Here is a 19,837-nt window from a genome sequence, read left to right as displayed (position 1 = left end):
TGTTAGCTGCAGCCATTTCAAGATCAGCAGCTGTTTTCTTATCAAAAATCCATATTGAAGCTGTTCAGACTAAATTGGTACATTTCATTGATGTCTCCAGGGTCCTGGTTAAATTAATATGTTTAAGCAAAATACTCCTTGAAAACATGTTCTTAAGTGGCTTCTCTCAGCTATCATTTGAACAATAGTACTTAGAGCCTAACGCATTTTCTCTGAAAACAAAGCAATTTGGGCTTGGATTCGTACTATTCTTCAGTGGCGTAAAACACATAATTGTTACCATATGGCACTGTTAAAAGGCTGTACTAATCAATAGGTTGTCTGAGTCGGCATAACTTTCCAAGTGGTATTTACACATTCATGTGGAGAGCATCAATACTATTTGGGATAATAAACTTTTGTCCTACAATAATTTCAATTAAGCTTGTTGAAGATCATCATTAAGTAAGAATTAAGATTTACAGATGCAAAAATGAGTATATGAATGTGGCCCCTTGGTTCACACCAGAAATGCTTATAGCATTTAATACATGTGACTCCCCTGTGCTATCTATAGCTGTGTGTAATTTGGTTATCAACTGTAGGATGGCTATAGTGTCAGTTCAGTTACAGATCTCCAAATAAGTGAAGCCTCTTGCCAAGATACAAAGTCTGTAAGCACTCTAGACTGTAAGCTCATTATGGGAAGGGAATTTTTTTTTATAGTGCACTGTACTCTTCCAAGCACTTAGTACAGTGCTTTGCACACACTAAGTGCTTATTAAATACGATGGCATTTGTTAAGCGCTTACTATGTGCAAAGCACTGTACTAAATATGATTTAATGAATGAATGAACTCAAAGGAGAGGGTGCAGGTTCCATGTCCAGGGAACTGGTGATACTGGAGTGAGACAGGAGGGTTAAAGAAGATGAGATCACCCTCTTTCTCCTTCCCTCCTTCACACCACAGGAGCAGAAATGTGTTTATAATCAGTCAATCAAAAGAAGCAATGTGGCTGAAGGGAAGAGTAAGAAGTCTGGGAATCAGATAAACTGGGTTCTAATCCCATCTCTGCCATTTGCTTAATAATAATGATATTTGTTCAGCACTTACTATGCACCAAGCACTGTTCTAAGTGCTGGTAATCAGGGTGTCCCCAGGTAGAGCTCACAGTCTTAATCCCCATTTTCCAGATGAGGTAACTGAGGCCCAGAGAAGTGAAGTGACTTGCCCAAAGTCACAAAGCTGACCAATGGCGGAGGCGGGATTAGAGACCGTGACCTCTGGCTCCCAAGCCTGGGCTCTCTCCACTAAGCCATGCTGCTTCTCTTGCTTGTTGTGTAACCTTGGGCAAGTCACTCAACTTCTCTGTGTCTGTTTCCTCTTCTGTAAAATGTATTTTACACGGGCCTTTGAGTCCAAAGGGCCTGAGTTCTAATCCCAAATCCACCTGCTATGTGACCTTGGACAAGTCTCTTCACTTTTCTGTGCCACAGATATATCATTCTGTACAATGGGGATTAAGACCGCGAGCACCATGAGAGACATGGACTGCGTACAACACGATTTGCTTGGATCTACCCCAGAGTTTAGTGATTACAAATACCACAATTATTATTTACTCTCTTACTGTGTGCCAAGCACTTCTACTTAGATTATGTGTCCAACCTACTTCATTTTATCTACCGCAGCACTTAAAGTGTTTGACACTAAGTGCTTAACAAATAGAATAATAATTTTAAAAAAATTATTGAGTCTTACTATATGCAGACCTCTGTTCTAAGTGCTTAGGAGAATACAGTCAAGTTAGGAGATAAGATCCCTGACCTCAGCGAGCTAACATTCTAACCAAGGAAAAAGGCATTAAAATTTGTACCAATCTAGATATTTCATGGATTTGCTCCTTCTTGGGACTAAGTAAAGAGAAGGAGAGAGGATGAGCCAAAATAACTGAGAGCAAGGTCAGACGAGGGATAGGAAGCGTTGAACCTCGGTGAGAGTCTTTCACCTGTTCAGGCTAGCCAGTGACTTAAAACTCTGTCCTGTCAGATTTGGACTGGTCTGGATGTTATTTCCATGGATACCTTTCTTAGGATTAACAGGATTTCAGAATTTGTGCTCTTTGAAACCTTGATGATGAAACCTAACCACATTTTTCATTTTCAGTCATCCACACATGCAAGTTTTACCATTATAACCACAAGGCAACTTGAACACAGCAGACAGCTACATCACTGCTAGGCCCTGGTTAGCATTTTTAAAGGATTCCATGAAAATTGTGTCTGAAGCAAAAGGTTGCTGAATGATATGTAGTTTCCCCCCCAAAATAACTGCATAACTGTGTTCCTAAGGTCACACAAAATTGCGCGAGATAGTTAAATTATGCCAAAACCAGCCATAGGAGCACCTTAAATGGAGTTATATAATCAAAGCTCAATACAAATATATACTATTAATGAAAAGTGAAAAATTTTCTTGTGTATGGTTATAACTTTTTAATGATAATAATTTTGGTATTTGTTAAGCGCTTATAATGTGCCAAGCACTGTTCTAAGCACTGGGGGAGATACAAAGTAATCAGGTTGTCCCACATGGGGCTCACAGTCTTAATCCCCATTTTCCAGATGAGGTAACTGAGGCCCAGAGAATAATAATAATAATAATGATGGTATTTGTTAAGTGCTTACTATGTGCAAAGCACTGTTCTAAGCGCTGGGGGAATACAAGGTAATCAGGTTGTTCCACATGGGGCTCACAGTCTTAATCCCCATTTTACAGATGAGATAACTGAGGCACAGAGAAGTCAAGTGACTTGCCCACAGTCACACAGCTGACAAGTGGCAGAGCCGGGATTTGTACCCATGACCTCTGACTCCCAAGCCCGTGCTCTTTCCACTGAGCCACGCTGCTTCTCTAAAACAGAGGTAATCAGGTTGTCCCACATGAGACTCACATTCCTAGTCCCCATTTTACAGATGAGATAAGTGAGGCACAGAGAAGTTAAGTGACTTGCCCAAGGACACACAGCTGACGAGTGGCGGAGCTGGGATTAGAACTCACGACCTCTCACTCCCAAGCCTGTGCTCTTTCCACTAAGCCGAGTTGCTTCTCAGTTGCTTTTGAGTCTCGGCTAATGCTGTCGAGTCCTTTCCAACCCATACAGACAAGTAGGATATAGTAACACATTTATCCATTTTTCTGCTCTATGTTCCTGAGACTAATCACTTCTTATAAGTCTCAGTCCTACCTTTGTAAGCTGATTGCTTCTGCAATCTTTTATAGTAGGTGAAGGGCTCCCTTGATCTATGACGACACAATATCGGATCTTGATAGGATTCATTATAATTGAATTGGAAGAGTTACTGAATTTCCATTTTGCATAACGGGAACAAAGGCCACTTATTAGATGAGATGGCTTGGGTCTTTGAGCAGAACTTGCCTCATCTGATTATACTAGAACCATTAGTATTTCCGAAAATGGAATCAATTTCTATGTAAGGCAAGATTCCTAATAGCTTTCAGCTGTATTGAAATGCTAGATTGCAAACAGCTCCATTAGATTGTAAACTATTTAAGGACAGGGATCATGTCTACTAATTCTGTATTTTAGCAGGTGTTTAGCACAGGTGCTCAGTAAACACTGTTGATCCATTGATGCAAATTTGGAGAAACTTTCAAGTAGGTTCCTATAATTTTAAGGCATTTTTTAATAACTGAAAGTAAAAAAAAATCACGTAATAGCAACTAGAGATGAATAGACAGAACCACTCCAAAAGGACTGGGAGCACTGGAAGTAACAGGATAAAAAAAGCTCAGCTGTGGAGGAGCTCAGGTAATTATTGTTTTCAGTATTGTGTCACAAGAGTATTAATTTAGCTTTCAGTAATTAACTTCCTATGTAGTTGTCAGAAACTTTAACCAATAGTAAGAACAGATACACAAAGCTGTCATTGTTTCTATGACCGTAATACCCTTCTCCCCCCTGTGGAGGTGTTTCTGCTTTAATAAAATGAACAGGTGCAATGAAAGGGTTTCTTCAGAAAGCCGGTAGCTAAATCAGTTCATTCCGTAGTCCAGAAGTTAAGATGGGGCCAATCAGGACCTTCGAATATAATCGCCTCATTTTCAACCTTAAATGCATTATGTACCTCCTGCTAGCACCGCACCTGGCAAATCAACTTACTAAAGTTATGAAAGGTAGAGAATGTGCTGAGACATTTTGAATCTTATGCTGACATTGTAATAAAGGAAGGAGAAGGGGAAGGATGATCCAGTCTTACTGATGTCTACTTTGTGCAGATTATAATGTTGTTTCACCAGGTAGAGAATCAATTCTCACTCTTGGGAATGCCTATATCATTCTAAGGTTGTGGAACCCACTGAACCTAAAGATGTCCATTGTCCATCCATTGTCATATTTTTTTCTCTTGACTCAAAAATATCCCTTCCCCTGTTATACACCATCAACCTAATTTATTGTGCAGTTTGTAAAAAATATTTTATAATGGAAATAGATTCTTAGACAATGCCACCCAATCCTCTTTTGTTCCTTAAGCAACATTAATGCAGAAAAAATGTAAATACATTTTACCAATGATCTCTAAACACAACAAAAATTGTCAGTCTACTTAAAAAACTTGAGGACTTTAAAAGGTACCTTGAACATTGTATCGAGTAGAAATTACTTCAGTCACTAAAGAATGAAACTTAAAGAAAATCTAATCTATTAACTCCAACCTCTAGGCTGTAATCTCCCTATAGACTGTAAAATAAGCTCCTTGTGGGCAGAGTCTATCAACTTTGTTGTATTGTACTCTCCCAAGCACTTAGTACAGTTATCTGCACTTGGTTAATGCGCAGTAAATACCAGTGATCGGTTGTTTGATCTATTCTCCTTTGTAGCCTCACAGGCATCTTTGTAGAGGCAAAATAGCAAGGGCCCCTCTTTTATGTACATTCATTAATTCAGTCGTATTTATTGAGCGCTTACTGTGTGCAGAGCACTGTACTAAGTGCTTGGGAAGTACAAGTCAGCAACATATAGAGACAGTCCCTACCCAACAACGGGCTCATGGTCTAGAAGGGGGAGACAGACAACAAAACAAAACATGTAGACAGGTGTCAAAATCGTCAGAGCAAATAGAATTAAAGGTATATGTACATCATTAACAAAATAAATAGAATAGTAAATATGTACAAGTAAAATAGAGTATATGATGTATGCCTGGTTTGTAACCCTAACTCTTAACTTGATACCACCATCTAGCTCTCACCCCACAACTCTTCTACCATTCCAGTGCACATTCTTTTATTCTGGCTACCTCCAAGTTTTTCTCCTCTATGTCCTTCCTTGACATTCAACAATTCAACTTCTGCTCTCTCCACTCCACTGAAACCACTAACCCTTTTTCACCGCTTATTTCCTTTTCACAAAATATGAAGGCATCCACCCTATCTCCTAATTCTCCTTAACCTCTTGGCTATGTGTACACTGTGGGCCATCCCTTTCTACTTGAAAAGCTCTGTCTTCCCCTGGTCTCTTCCTAATACTCTGATCATCCTTTCTTGGTCTCTTTCTCCAGAATTTCCTCTGCCTCCCATTCCCTCACTGTACTTGACATTCAGAGTTTAGTTCTAGGTTCCCTTCTTTTCCCTAAGTACACTCCCTCCCTTGGAGGGCTCATTCACTCCCACGGCTTCTCTGCCACTTCTCCAAGATTGAGTCTCCAGTTTGCCTCAGAACTTTCCCTGTCTCTGCAGTCCTACATCTCTTTTTGACTACAGAACATCGCCACATGGATGACCTATCTGTACCTCAAATTCAATGTGACAAAATCTAAATTTAAATCTGAATCTAAATTTGCCATCTCTTCAACTGAATTATCTCGTTCTTTTAGCTTTCCCCACACTATTTTCTGTAAGACCATCTTCCCCTTCAGTCAATCCCCTCCCCTCACCTCTCTTTCTTTTTCTCTCCCCCTCCAATCCCCATTTTGAATCCATCACTAAATGCCAGTGTTTTGTATTCATCACGTGTCTGTCAAGTCGTGTTCATCATACTCTCCCAACCACTTATTCCAGTGGAATACAATACATATATACAATATGCATATACTTATTGTAATATATAATACAATATATATTGTATAAAATATATAATTGTATATGTGTATATGTATACATGTATATATAATTGTATAGATATACACAGTGTATATTTTATATATATATACATATGGAACAACAATTTCTGCAAATGAACAAAAGCATCTTCAATCAAATTCAATCAAATTTGATGACTTCCATTATTTCAGATGAAATATATGTTAGTTGAAATGGAGCATCTATATTTTAAAGTGAATTAAATTCTGGATCAGGAGCAACTAAAATTCACTAGATAGAACATAAAAGTAAACATATTTTCATTTTACTACTTTGTTTTTCCCAACATTTGAAGCATGGCCGGCTATTTTTAGACTGTGTGGCTTTTTATAAATCACTTTAATAATGTTTGCACAATATTGAAGCTGCATTTTATTGACCATTTATTTGGTAACTTGAAATATTGGCTCCCTTGCAGATCAATCCCTCAGATAACAATTTTGGTAGTTTTGCAATTTGTGATTTCAATTTAATATTGCCACTGGTGTTGGACTTGCTATTACTTTTATGGCTGGGATTACAATCGAAAACATTGTTGTAGGAAGGAAGTGATATGGCTATGATTTTATTGTTTGAAATCACAGCCAGGAGTATAAAAAACGGGTCATTTATGGCCAGCCAAGTTGATCTTTTGTGTCGGGTTCCTCAGAGCTGCTGTGCTCCAGGACGGCAGCAGGATGGTTGCAGAAATCCTGCCACTACAACTGTTGTAACGAAAGGAAAGCTCAAGAATGATCTTGTTCCAAGGAAGTCAAAAACAGTCACTTACTAGAGTTAATCTCTCTCCCACCCCCAACTCAGAGATCCAGATCCTCAGAATTTGAAATAGCTGAATAGATGACGAGAGGAAAGCGTTTCTCCTTGAGTCTCAAACTTGTTTCCTGTCACAATGATTTATTCGCTTCCCTGTTAAATAAGTAATGGGACGAGCCCGACATTTTGTTGGTGAAATACAACGTGGCTTTGTCTGGCGGGCGATGGGAATTCTCACCCGCAAAGCTCATTGTGGGCAGGGAACATAGTCATCAATTCTATTGTATTGTACTCTCCCAAGCTCTTAGGACAGTGTTCTACAGACATTAAATGCTCAATAAATACCATTGGTGATGTGGGTGTTCACATCTCTCAGCATTCTCCTAATAGCATGTATGTACATATTACTACTGTTTAGGCGATAAGTTCTAGACTCTCAGCTCCTCTAGACTGTAAGGTCAGGGTGGGCAAGGCATGTGTCTTTTATATTGTTATATTGTACTCTCCCAAGTGCTTAGTAAAGTAAGTTCTCAATAAATACAACTGACAGTTTCCCATACCTGCAACTTATTTTAGCTTCTGTCTCCCTCACTGGACTCTTCCAAGCTCTTAGTACAGTGCTCTGTAGACAGAGTAGACACTTCATGAGTACTGTTGACCATTTAACAGGTTTGGAATCAGACAGAATAGATGACTCTTTGTGGGCAAAGAGGGTATTTTCTTAGGCCCGACTCCATAACTTTTAGGGAAGGGAAGGTAACCATAAAAAGTCTGCGTCACCTCTTGGTGTTGCATAGGGAGCAGATTTAGAGCCAAGGTGGCAATTGCACTTTTTGCACCAGTTTAAAAGGAGGTTGTCAAATAAGTTTGCTGCCACTACCTCGCCCTCACCATCATGTTTCTCTTCCATCTCCTGGGAGATGGGAATGGATAAGAAGGTGGGACAGAACTGATTGGGTACGTTAAAATCATTGGCAAGGGTTTTCTGCTTGATGCAGGGAAGGAATGTGATAAATATGATCAACTAAATAGTATGGACAACAATTGGATGTTCCAGAGGAGTGTGGAGATGTGTAGAAATGATGTAAGCTCGTTGTGGGCAGGGAATCTGTCTACCAACTCTGTTTTACTGTATTCTCCCCAGCACTTAGTACAGTGTGCTGCACACAGTTCTCAAGAAGCATGATTAATTGATCGATTGTTTTAGTAAAGTGATCCAGGGAGAAGATTGAAAGATGGACTTGGGCAGGAGGATAACGAATTGTGCTCCATTACCTGTCATGGTCTGTAAGGATTCTCTCCCATCCCAAATGCTGCCTGAACCTCTGTTTCTAGTTTAGATTTGGAAGACTCTCCTGCTGCTACATTGCTGTATTGCTGTGGGGAAACTGGAGATGCCATAGTACCCATGTCCTTTCAGGGTCCCCTGAAGGAAATGGACTGAGGAGGATGGAGGAAAGGAAGACAGTTAATGGCCAGAGCAGGCTTTCAGCTGGGGCAGATTTTCCACTATTTTTCCACTTTCCCATCATCCCCGACCTGTTCTTTCCCTGCTGCCACAGCCTTGCCGAGACTTTTGCTATTTTTTAAGAGACTCTTTCTGGGACAATCTGCCAATTTGGGACCATCCCAGCTGAAGCAGGATGAGATCAGCCTCCTAATGAGGAAAATGAGGACATGTCCAACACTCCAAGCCCTGAGCAGGGTAGGGACCACAGTTAAAGTTGCTTTAGATGGCATTCTCCCTGGAGTTGTGAACCAGATTAAATAACCTCTTGAGCTCCTAATGCACTGATTCTGATTTTAGGTAATTAATTCTTTTTCTTTTTCATACGTCTGCACTTTATTTTACTCTTTTGTTTATTCCCCGAGAAATATTTCTTAAATATTAAAATTCCATTGATTCTGACCCTATTCTTCTGGAATTCATGGGAAGTTGACCCTTCAAATCCTCCCTATGCTTTTCCTACACCTGCTAATAAAGGAAAGAAGTCTTTGATCTAAAGAAAGTTTTATCCCCATTGTGGGTGACAAATCCTCTTCTGAGCTGAAAGCAAGGGAAATGTGCAGGCAGATCAGGTAGTGAGTGTGGCAGAATATGGGTTGGTTGAGAGAGAAAGAAGAGAGAGACATTCCCCGAATCTCCAGTTGATTTCGTCCATTCATTCATTGTCGTATTTATTGAGTGCTTACTGTGTGCAGAGCACTGTACTAAGCACTTGGAAAGTACCATTCAGCAACAGAGACAATCCCTGCCCATAACGGGCTCACAGTCTAGAAAGGGAGGATTTAAAGAAACACTTGGAGAACGATGGGATTAGTTCAGACATGGGACACCCAAGTTTAGTAATAATCTTTGTGGTATTTGAAACACTTACTATGTGGCAAGAACAAGCACAGTTCCTGTCCAGGTCCTTCCATTTTGAGAGAATGATTTCAAAGAAATAGATGTAAAAATTCATGAAATGGCAACAGATCTTGTGCTTAACTTATTACATGGTTTAAAATACTCTTATAAGCAATTCCCCATCAAACTATTGTTTGTTTGTTTTTTAGTGCTATGTGAAGTTTGTTTGTTGGGTAATTCAAGTGTTGAATTTTGACTTTTTTAATTTTTTCAGATGAATTCAAGTTATTTATGAAAAGGCTGCCTATGACTTATTTCCTCAACACTTCCAGCATAATGCATTTGTGGACAATGGATTCTAATTTTCAACGTCGATACGAGCAATTGGAGAACAGCATGAAACAACTTTTCCTGAAGGCACAGAAAATTGTACACAAGCTCTTTAGCCTTAGTAAGAGGTGTCATAAGCAGCCTCTCATCAGCCTGCCAAGACAAAGGTAAGACATGTTGTGACCAACTGAGAAACTTGAGACATTGTTTTGATGCTGAAAATGACTTCAGAATGTATAGCAAGCTTTTTAACCTCAGTGACAAATCGACAAAAATCTGTCTGCTAGCACCTCGGGATTGTTCTTCTCAGCTCTTCCCCTAAGTGATAGTGATGAAGGAGAAAAGAAAATCTGTCACCCATTTTGTCAAAATCAGTGAAACACAGTATTATGCCTGAGTGGTTTGCCAACAGTAAGCGAGCAGTGCAAAGTGAGCATTTCAGATGTCCAGAAGTTATTTTAAAATGCAATGCTACAGCAGTACTTTCATTGTCGTTACAGAGAACAATATATTTTTTTATTGTATCTAAGCACTTACTATGTGCCAAGCACTGTACCAAGCATTGGAGTAGATGCAAGCTATTCAGATTGGTCACAGGCCGTGGTCTTTTAGGGGACTCACGCTCTTAATCCCCATTTTACAGATGAGGTAACTGAGGCACAGAGTTGTCACGTGACCTGCCCCAACTTCACACAGCAGCCAAGTGGCTGACCTGGGCTGTTTCCCCAAGCTCCCCTAGAAGTCATACTTTTTAAGAGTCGTTGACAGATGCATTGAGAGATGCAGTGGTTCCAGGTTAACTGATAGAAGGAGATTCTTGGGTGTTTGCCTCTAAATTTTATTTGAACATTTTAGGATTTGCCTTGGACTGGTCCTCTTCAATAGGTGGGCCAAATGGATAGCTGTCTTAGTCTTACTGCCCTCAGAAGCTTTCCCATGGCTGTTCTAGAAATACCCTCCCATCTTGATCTGCTTTTACCTCTACAGCCCAGTAAAAATCCTGCTGCCCATGTGATGTTAGGGAAGGATATGTATATTTCTGGAAACAGTGTTTATACACCTGATCCTGGAAAGTTTGAAAGTTGTGAACTATGATCTGAAGAGGTTTTTAGGATTCCACTTCCTGGGATCCCGTAAAATGACCATAAATGACTTTGTCCATTTTGGAAAAGGAATTCAGCAGAAAAGGCTTGGAAGGTGTTAATAAGACAAGCATTCTGTATTATACTTTCCATGGTTCTGAATACCGTGAAAGCATTGATACTATTGATCGGTTGGAAGCCTTACTTAAAGAAGGGTACTTGGGCATGACTTTGATACAGTACAAATCTGAAAATAGCATCAGAAGTCCTCAATATGGGAAAGGCAAATAAAATCAAAAGGATTATTAAAGGAAATGTTACATCTAAAATTGAATCCAGAACTAACAAATGCATGTAGTTTGATAACTAACACTACAAAGCATAACTTTGTTCGGTGGCATATGTTCGGATCCCTTCATAGAACATGTGTAGGAGTCTCTCTCTTTGATTCCCTCTTTTTCCTTGTCCTTTTGCTTGTATTGTCCCATATCCAGCCTCTGAATCATTTTCCTATCATTTTTAAGTTTGCTAGAAAAAAGTAGCATCAAGCACGGTGAAGAAAAGGAATAAACCAGAGAAAGGTTAAAATGGATTCGGGTGTACAGCGAGGGTCACATTGAAACCAATGAAAATGGAGAAAAATGTAACAGTGTTGGGGGTAAGGAAAGGTTAAGGGTAGAGAGGGGAAAGAAGGGGACTTCAGAAGTTCAGGGAGGGTAGAAAGGCATTGGGGTGAGGTTTGGCTTATGTGGTAGCCAGTTGGAGATACCTATGAGGCACATTAATTAATCAGTCAATCAGTAAATACTATTTGAATGCTTGCTCTGTGCAGCAAAGGGAACTAAATTATTGGGAGAATACAATTACCCTAATTATGTTGACAATCAACCTTACATCCTAGTGGAAAATAAAAGTTGCCACACCAATTCCCCCTTTTAGAGCCAATTAATACAGCTGTTGCTGTAAGCATTTTGGAAACAAGAAACGTCAAAATTAAGATTCATTAGTGACTTTATCACGATTCTGTCATCCAATCTGGCCGTTTTGGCCTCTCACTCCCTTCAGCTTCCAACCCCCTTCTTGGGCATGTCTCCCCACCTTAGATCCATATCACCCACAGTCAGTTGTAATAACAAAAACAATGGTATTTGTTAAACGCTTACTATGTGTCAGACACTGTACTAAGAGCTGGGGTGGATACAAGCAAATCGAGCTGGACACAGACCCTTGTCCCACGTGGGGCTCACAGTCTCAATCCCCATTTTACAGATGATGTGGATGAGGCAGAGAAAAGTTAAGTGACTTTCCCAAGGTCACACAACAGACAGGTGGCAGAGGCAGGATTAGAACCCATGACCCTCTGATAGGCCTGTGCTCTATCCACTGTGCCATGCTGCTTCTTGTCTCATGAATGTGTGTATATATGTTTGTATATGTGCAGTTTTACTATGCTATTCAGGGAATTGTGACGCCAACTGAATATCATGGCAATGTGAATATCACAGACAACTCTAGCATGCCCCTGGCAAATCCTTCCCTTCATCTCTTCCCCTTTGGCTTGGGCATTTCTATGAGGAGACGTCCAGGAAAATAGTTTTAAGTTGACCCTCAGGTCAAAAATCCATCCACTATTTTGTTATAGGGTCAGGTTGACTGATCGAGAGCAAAAAACGAGAGTTTCCCTAGTCACATATTCGGGGACTCATTCAGATAACCAATTGACTACTTCAGCAGTGAAACAGAATTTGTGCAGAGCTCTGTGGCTCAGTGGAAGTGGAATCCTAAAAACCTCTTCAGTAGTTGGAATGTTCCAGCTTCTATTCATTGGTAATCACCATGAAACTCAGAAGAAAGCTGAGTAGGACCCGCAGATGACTTTAAACATGGATCAGAGATTGTCAACCTTGCATGATTGAATATACAAGCTTTAGGTACGAAAACGCTGGTTAAATGGGAAACATTTGTGCTTCCCTTAGTTAATAGCGTATTGACTGTTTTGTGTTTTCTAAACAGCAGTCCTCCAACTTATGACAACTGATTCCTGATTCCTGAAAACTCCATCGTAGAAAAGCAGTCTGGCCTAGTGAATAGAGTACAGGCCTACGAGTCAAAGGGACCTGGCTTCTAATCCCAAGTCCACCACTTCTCATCTGTGTGACCTTGGGCAATTCACTTAACTTACCTGCACCTCAGTTACCTCATCTGTAAAATGGGTGCTAAGACTGTGAACCCCTTGTGAGACATGGACTGTGTCCAACCTGATTAGCTTGTTAGCTACCCTAGTTCTTAGGATAGTGTCTGGAACACAGTGAGGGCTTAATACCAGAAAAAGTCAAAACACTAGGGCAGAGTCAGTTTTTCCACAGGAACAATTACTGGGGGATTGGTTCCCTATTTTTACCCAAAAACCCTAGGATTGTGTATTCAGTCAAGCAATAATAATAATAATAATAATAATAATAAATAAAGCAAGATTAATGCATTTAGTCTGTCAAGGAAGTTCCACAATAGGGATGCCAAAAGAATTTTCATCAAATGCAACAGTGTCTGTGTCAACACTTCTGGTGATATCCCCATGTTCCTGTCCCGCCTCACTAGCCCTCTCATTACTCACCCTCCTCCTGCTCCTCTTCCTTCTGGATTTAGCTTTAGAAATTTGCACCCCATTTCTCCCAGGGTCCCATGCATCCCCCTCATATATATCCACAACCCCAAAGTTATTGCCATAAACAAGGCCAATGCTGTAAAGATGAAACTGATATGTTTTAAATTTAGAAAGGGAAATGTTTGGTGGAATGATCTCTGTAAGGCAAATGGAGGTAAAGTTCACTTTGTGCAAATTTACTGATACGGAACTAGACAAATATTACCATTCAAAATGTCAAAACTTCTTTTTCGTACTAGTATACTCAACTAGCTTCACATTGATTTTTCTCTAATTGGAGAGGAATACTAAAGTTTTTAAAAGTCATGAAAGAGCTAGAATAAGTGTTTTACCTTCTATCTGATCAGTCAGTGGTTCTGGTGAAATAGAATATTTTTGGAAAGAAAACTTCTAGATATCAACTCTGCATACACATTTTCAAAATGTCTTACTAAAAAAATAGTAAGTTTAATCTTACTTTTCAATGTATGGTCATGTAAATAAGTTAGAAAAGCTTCCTTTGGTCATCCTGGTCAGTAATAATAATCTTAAGAATTTTCACCAGAATGTGTCAAAGCATCACAGTTGAAATAAATCAAAAATGCTAAATAAAGGGGTGATATACTACCCAGTACAGTGCTGAAAAACTCCCTCTGTCGTACAATTTCTAATTGAAAGAATCTGAGATCTCCCTTGATTTCTTTGCTTTATTCCTGTACTTTTCTGATTCTATCCCTTACATAATTTATTATTATTATTATTATTATTGTTATTATTATATGTAATGGAACCTATGTAATTTTCTCCTTTGTTTTGCTTCAAAAGCGTTAAGCAAGAATATTATTTTTTCTTATATACTAGGTATGCAAAAATATTCTGAAAAAGAAAGTGATGGGTTTATTTGATTTGTTAGGCAACCCCCTCTCAAATTTGGATATCCCAAAATGCCCAAGGCACAGAGAAAAATAAAATTTTATAAAAACTTTTCCAAGTGAGAAAAACAATTGCTTTTTTGTGGAAGGAGGAAAGTATAAGATCTACACACTACGGAATATGCATAGGTTTCCCTTTTATTATGATCAATGCATGACACTCAACAATTCTTCATCAGCTCTGCAGAACAGCAATTGCCATCAATCAATCAATCATATTTCAATCAATTACATCTGTTGAGGGCTTACTGTGTGCAGTGTCATCTACTGTTTCCCTGAAAAGTGACTATGACACAATGTCCTGGTTGAATTTGGGATTCATTTTGGAATTTGTGTTTCTTTTATGCTTGATCAGTTATGCTAATAAATGATAATCAGATCCCCAGTAGATGGCCTACTCCTGCAACACATCAGTAACCTTTAAGATAAATGACAGCAGGAATTTTTCAAGTTAGAATAATAAACATCACAATCACATGTGGTACGTTTTCCAGTAAGTCAAGCAGTAATGGTTATTTCTGTGAGAAAAATCCTGAAATCACTAGAAAGAGATCTCTTGCACAACTGAATTTACCCAAGTGTCCAACACCTCTCCTTCCTTCCTAGGCTCTGCTGCTTCTAATATGATGCATGGTTGCAATCTGGTCCCTTACTGCAACTTTGTCAAGAGGAGACTCTGACCATTTCCTGCCTATATTTTTATATTTTGTGTCCTTTTTCACATTATCCCCGGTCCTGGAACTTCTCTCTGCAAACCAACAGGCCTTATCCCTCCCAAACAGCCAATCAAATGTGTTGAGCACTTACTGTGTGCAGACCACTGTACTGAGTTTAGGAGAGTACCATATAACTTTATAACAGACACATTCTGTTACAAGGTGTCTGATACAAGGTGATCAAGTTGTCCCACAAGAGGCTCACAGTCTTAATCCCCATTTTTCAGCTGAGGTAACTGAGGCACAGAGAAGTTAAGTGACTTGCCCAAAGTCACACAGCTGACAATTGGAGGAGCCGGGGTTTGAACCCACAACCTCTGACTCCAAAGCCCGGGCTCTTTCCATTGAGCCACTCTGCTACCCGTCCTCAAGACCCGGTTATATTTGCACATTTGCTATTTCTATGCCTGTCTCCCTAGTTAGGGTGTAAGCTTCTTGTAGAAAGGAATGCTGTCCCATTTCCCAGGTGCTTAGTACAGTGCATTGCATTCAGCAAACACTCAATAAATCTAATCACTCTAGCTACTTGTATTATTTCTCCAATATTACTTGCAACCATTACTCCATGAAGCACTTGTTCCATATCCAGTTTTCAGCCTCTTTGATGTGCAATGGAGAAGATCTCAGCCACTATCCATAGGAACATGGCATTACCATCTTGTCTTGTCTTATTCTGTCAAGTTGTTTCCAACCCATAGCAACTCCATGGACACATCTGTCCCAGAACGCCCCACCTTCGCCTGCGATCATTCTGGTAATATATCCATAGAGTTTTCTTGGTAAAAATATGAAAGTGGTTTACCAATGTCTTCTTCCGACATTACCATCAATGAAAATTATTATAAGAAAACTTGCATTTAAGCCTCGTGCTGATGGCAAACCAATACTATAGGATGTCTTTTTCTATGGTGACTCTAGGTAAGTCAGATTATGGAGTTTTATAGGATCCACCATGGCAAAACCTTATGTTCCTTGCCCCATTATATCTTGTTATATGTAAACAAGTTTATAAGACAGTCTACAAGACTAAACTCATTGTGGGTAATGTGTCTGTTTATTGTTATACTGTACTCTCCCAAGTGCTTATTAGCGTGTTCTGTACACAACCGCTTAATAAATATGATTTACTGACAAGTCCAATAGAATGGATGAAAAATTCTGTGTTAGTACGGTGTAGTGAGCAACACTTGAAGAGATCTAGCATTGTGATTCCTCCAAAAAACTAGGTCAGTTTTTTCCTGCTTATTTTATAGATGCAAAGAAATTACTGTGAGACTAAGTGGCTTGTTTAACTCTGAAAACAAAGCCAATCTCACCAGAGAGTTGAAACTCAAGCTTTTGAGCTGGAGTATTGTGATAATCCAATAGACCAATCAATGCTGAATATATAAAGCTTTGAGTATTGTACTGAGGAAGGATGCCTTTGTTGTAATATTTCCATCTATGACTTTTGTTATAAAATATATTTTACGTGTGTTGACATAAATTATTGCCATCTGCATGTATCCAGGGATGGTAGCGATTTCTCTTGATATACTAGGAGAAGTGAAAAGGTAGTCAAATGAGTTATAAAAATCAACATGCTTGAGGCGCCTATGGTTGTGTTTCAGATGACATTTTTCTAATGAATGTTATAGTAGTTTGATTTGTAACTTTTCATCAGAGAAAGAGTTAGCAGCCTTCCCTCCTGCATAGTCGAAGAACGGTGTCTTCTTGTGCATTTTTGTGCCTGTTTAACAGAATGGAAGAATTCTTCTGTTTCTGCTAGCAGCTCATGCTCTGCCCCATGAAAGGGCTCTGGGCTGGAAAATGCATTTAGAAATATCAGAAATTGCCTGTAGTCACGGCCCTAGAATCGCTGAAATAAATCCCAGTCGACCAATCAGTGGAATTTGTTGAGTACTTATACTGCACAGAGCACTGTACTGACCACTTGGGAGAGAATGATAGATTTAGTAGTGATTAAAGTTAGGGTTCAGGTTAAATCAGGGATCTTACAGTCCCCTTCAAGAAGGAAGATGGAAAGTTATTACAGTTGGAATGACCTCCATGAGAGTAGTTAAGGTTGGGCATCAGCAAAAAGAGATCATCCCCAACTTCTCTATTGAGTTACCCAGGTCAGCATTCTACGCAATCCACTTTAGAGTAACAGGTTCAGACATTTTTATTTTGCAGACTGAAAGGAGATGAAGAGAATAGATTTTTCTCACCACATATCTTGTTTCAGGTAGCCTAAATTATATAATCGTCAGTCAACCAATCAATCATATTTTCTGAGCACTTACTGCTTGCAGAGCACTGAACTAATCACTTTAGCCAATACATTCCCTGCCCACAACCAGTTTACAATCTAGAGTATTTTCTGTGTCCTTGGACCAACCAATAATAATTGTAGGGGTGGTATGATGTAAAAGAGATTTAAGAAAACTTTTACAGGCCTCTGACCAAACAATTCATGCACTAGTGGCAATTGGGAGGTGGTTAGGCCTGGATAGAAGCTCCCTCTAGATTGTAAACTACTTGTGGGTGGGGACAATGTCTACCAGTGCTCTCCCAAGCACTTAATACAGTGGCAAGCACTCAATAAATACTATCCAGGGAATGATTGTTTTCTCTTTTTCAATTTTGGGTGCACATCCTTTGGAATTGATTGTCTTTTTCTCCTTCCATCTTTCTTACGCTTCCCAAAAGATATGTATCTTCTTAAAGTATTTGAAAAGGAAGATGAAGGTGATCGGGTGTACAAACCAGAAAATGTCACCGATTATTTCTGTTACCCATCCACATAGCCTTTACAACTCTTATTTTATCATCTCTAAGGGTCAGTACCTCAAACAACATGCCGTATTCCAGGTGTGGGCCTATTGTTTTTGGTTTTTTTTAACCAGCAAAGTTATCTTTTGTTTGATGTCCAATCCTTTTCCTCTTGCTCAATGGTACCCTGCTTCCACGTTTTCTAAAGGTGATTTTAAAAAGACAGTCAGAAATGACTTAAGGATCTCCTTCCTGAGTCATGCCTGATAGCCCAGAACCTGTCTTCATGTAATTGTAATTTGGCTTATTTTCTCTTACATTTGCTTACACTGAAGCTCATCTGCCATTTTTGGCCATCCCTTAGCTTCAGGAATTGGTCTCACAGTTTATTATAAATAATAAAAATAATAATAATAATAGTGGTACTTGTTGAGCACTTACTATGTGGCAGGCACTGTACTAAGCAATGGGGTGGATACAAACAAATCGAGATGGACACAGTCCCTGTCCCACATGGGGCTCACAGTCTCATTCCCCATTTTACAGATGTGGTAACGGAGGCACTGTGAAGTGACTTGCCCAAGGTCACACAGCAGGCAAGTGGCGGAGCCGGGACTAGAACCCCTGATTTCTGATTCACAGTCCCATGCTCTATCCACTATGCCATGTTCCCACTTTTATCCAATTTCACCATACGGAAGAGCTAGCATCATCCTGAAACATGTGGATTTCGTTAGCCATGCCCTCTTGTGATTCATGTATTAAGATGCATAACAAAGCCGATTTAAGCCCCAATACCTGGAGGATCCCAGTGCAGCTATGTCCTATTATAAAGTTCTTCATTTGGCATTCTTCTGTGATAGCGGTATTACATTTTATTACCGATTTCTGCTCTTCCTTCTTTTAATAGTACTCTAACAAGGCAGATCCGTTGTAGCCAAGCAGGGTGGCCTGATAGAAAGAAGTTGGGCCTGAGAGTGAGCCAACTCTGTTAGTTGGTTGCTGTGTGGTCTTGAGCAGGTGACTAATTTCTCTGAGCTATTATTTTCTCATTTGTAAAATGGGATTCAATGCCTGTCATCCCTTCTACTTAGACTGTGAGAATCATGCAGGAGAAGAGCTGTGACTGATCTAAGCTACCCCATTGTTCAGTAGAGTGTTTGACATTATTAGAGAAGCACGGGCTTGAGTCAGAGGTCATGGGTTCTAATACTGACTCTGCCACTTGTCAGCTGTGTGACTTTGGGCAAGTCACTTACCTTCTCTGTGCCTCAGTTACCTCATCTGTAAAATGGGGATTAAGACTGTGAGCCCCACTTGGGACAACCTGATCACCTTGTATCCCCCCAGCACTTAGAGCAGTGCTTCACACATAGTAAGTGCTTAACAAATACCATCATTATTTTTAATAAACACTTAACAAGTACCACACTTGTTTTCAGTCGACAGTATTTATTTAGTATCTACCATGAGCAGAGCTGTCTCAAAGACTCGCGTGACTACAATATAGGTAAAAGACACGATCCGACTTACTATTTAGAACTTACTATGTGCCGGGCACTGTATTAAGCACTGGACAGCAAATTGGGTTGGACACAGTCCCTGTTCCATATGGTGCCCACAGTCTCAAACCCCAATTTACAGATGAGATCACTGAGGCCCAGAGAAGTAAAATGACTTGCCTAGGGTCACGCAGCAGACAAGTGGCAGAGTCAGGATTAGAACCCATGACCTTCTGACTTTCAGGCACATGCTCCATCCACTAAACTATGCTGCTTTTCCAGTATAAGCGTTGAGAGTCCTTGAGAAAGGGCATACCTGTTTCCACTGAAGGGGAACGTGTGAGTTGTTGGGGTTTTTTTTATCTTTTGGCTTGTCAAAATACATACCGTTCATAGGGAGTAATCTCATTGGGTGGTGTGCACTACTATCCAAGGATTATTAGACTATAATTACTATGTGACAAATCTGATTTATATGCAGCTTAAATCATTCTGTAATGAAAAGTCATCACTTGTTGCCAAATCTAAATAGCACATTTTGAGAATTAATAATGGAAAGGAAATACAAAATATGAAAAAAGAGCAACATAATGTAAATGACACCATCAAACATTGGAACAAATCACATTTTTCT

General features: G+C 39.6%; 1 protein-coding gene across 3 annotated transcripts in view; it reads left to right on the top strand.

The window, feature by feature from the left end:
- BRINP3 (BMP/retinoic acid inducible neural specific 3) overlaps positions 1 to 19,837 on the top strand; it is a 441,851-nt gene that overhangs the window by 383,853 nt on the left and 38,161 nt on the right. For all 3 annotated transcript variants that reach the window (XM_038758436.1, XM_038758434.1, XM_038758435.1), the window contains one exon: positions 9,518 to 9,740. In XM_038758436.1, the coding sequence (XP_038614364.1) occupies positions 9,518 to 9,740 (223 nt within the window). The remainder of the gene's footprint in view (positions 1 to 9,517; positions 9,741 to 19,837) is intronic.

Source organism: Tachyglossus aculeatus, chromosome 16, assembly GCF_015852505.1.
Source record: "Tachyglossus aculeatus isolate mTacAcu1 chromosome 16, mTacAcu1.pri, whole genome shotgun sequence".
Lineage (NCBI taxonomy): Eukaryota > Metazoa > Chordata > Mammalia > Monotremata > Tachyglossidae > Tachyglossus > Tachyglossus aculeatus.
This window is presented reverse-complemented; position numbering and strand designations above follow the sequence as displayed.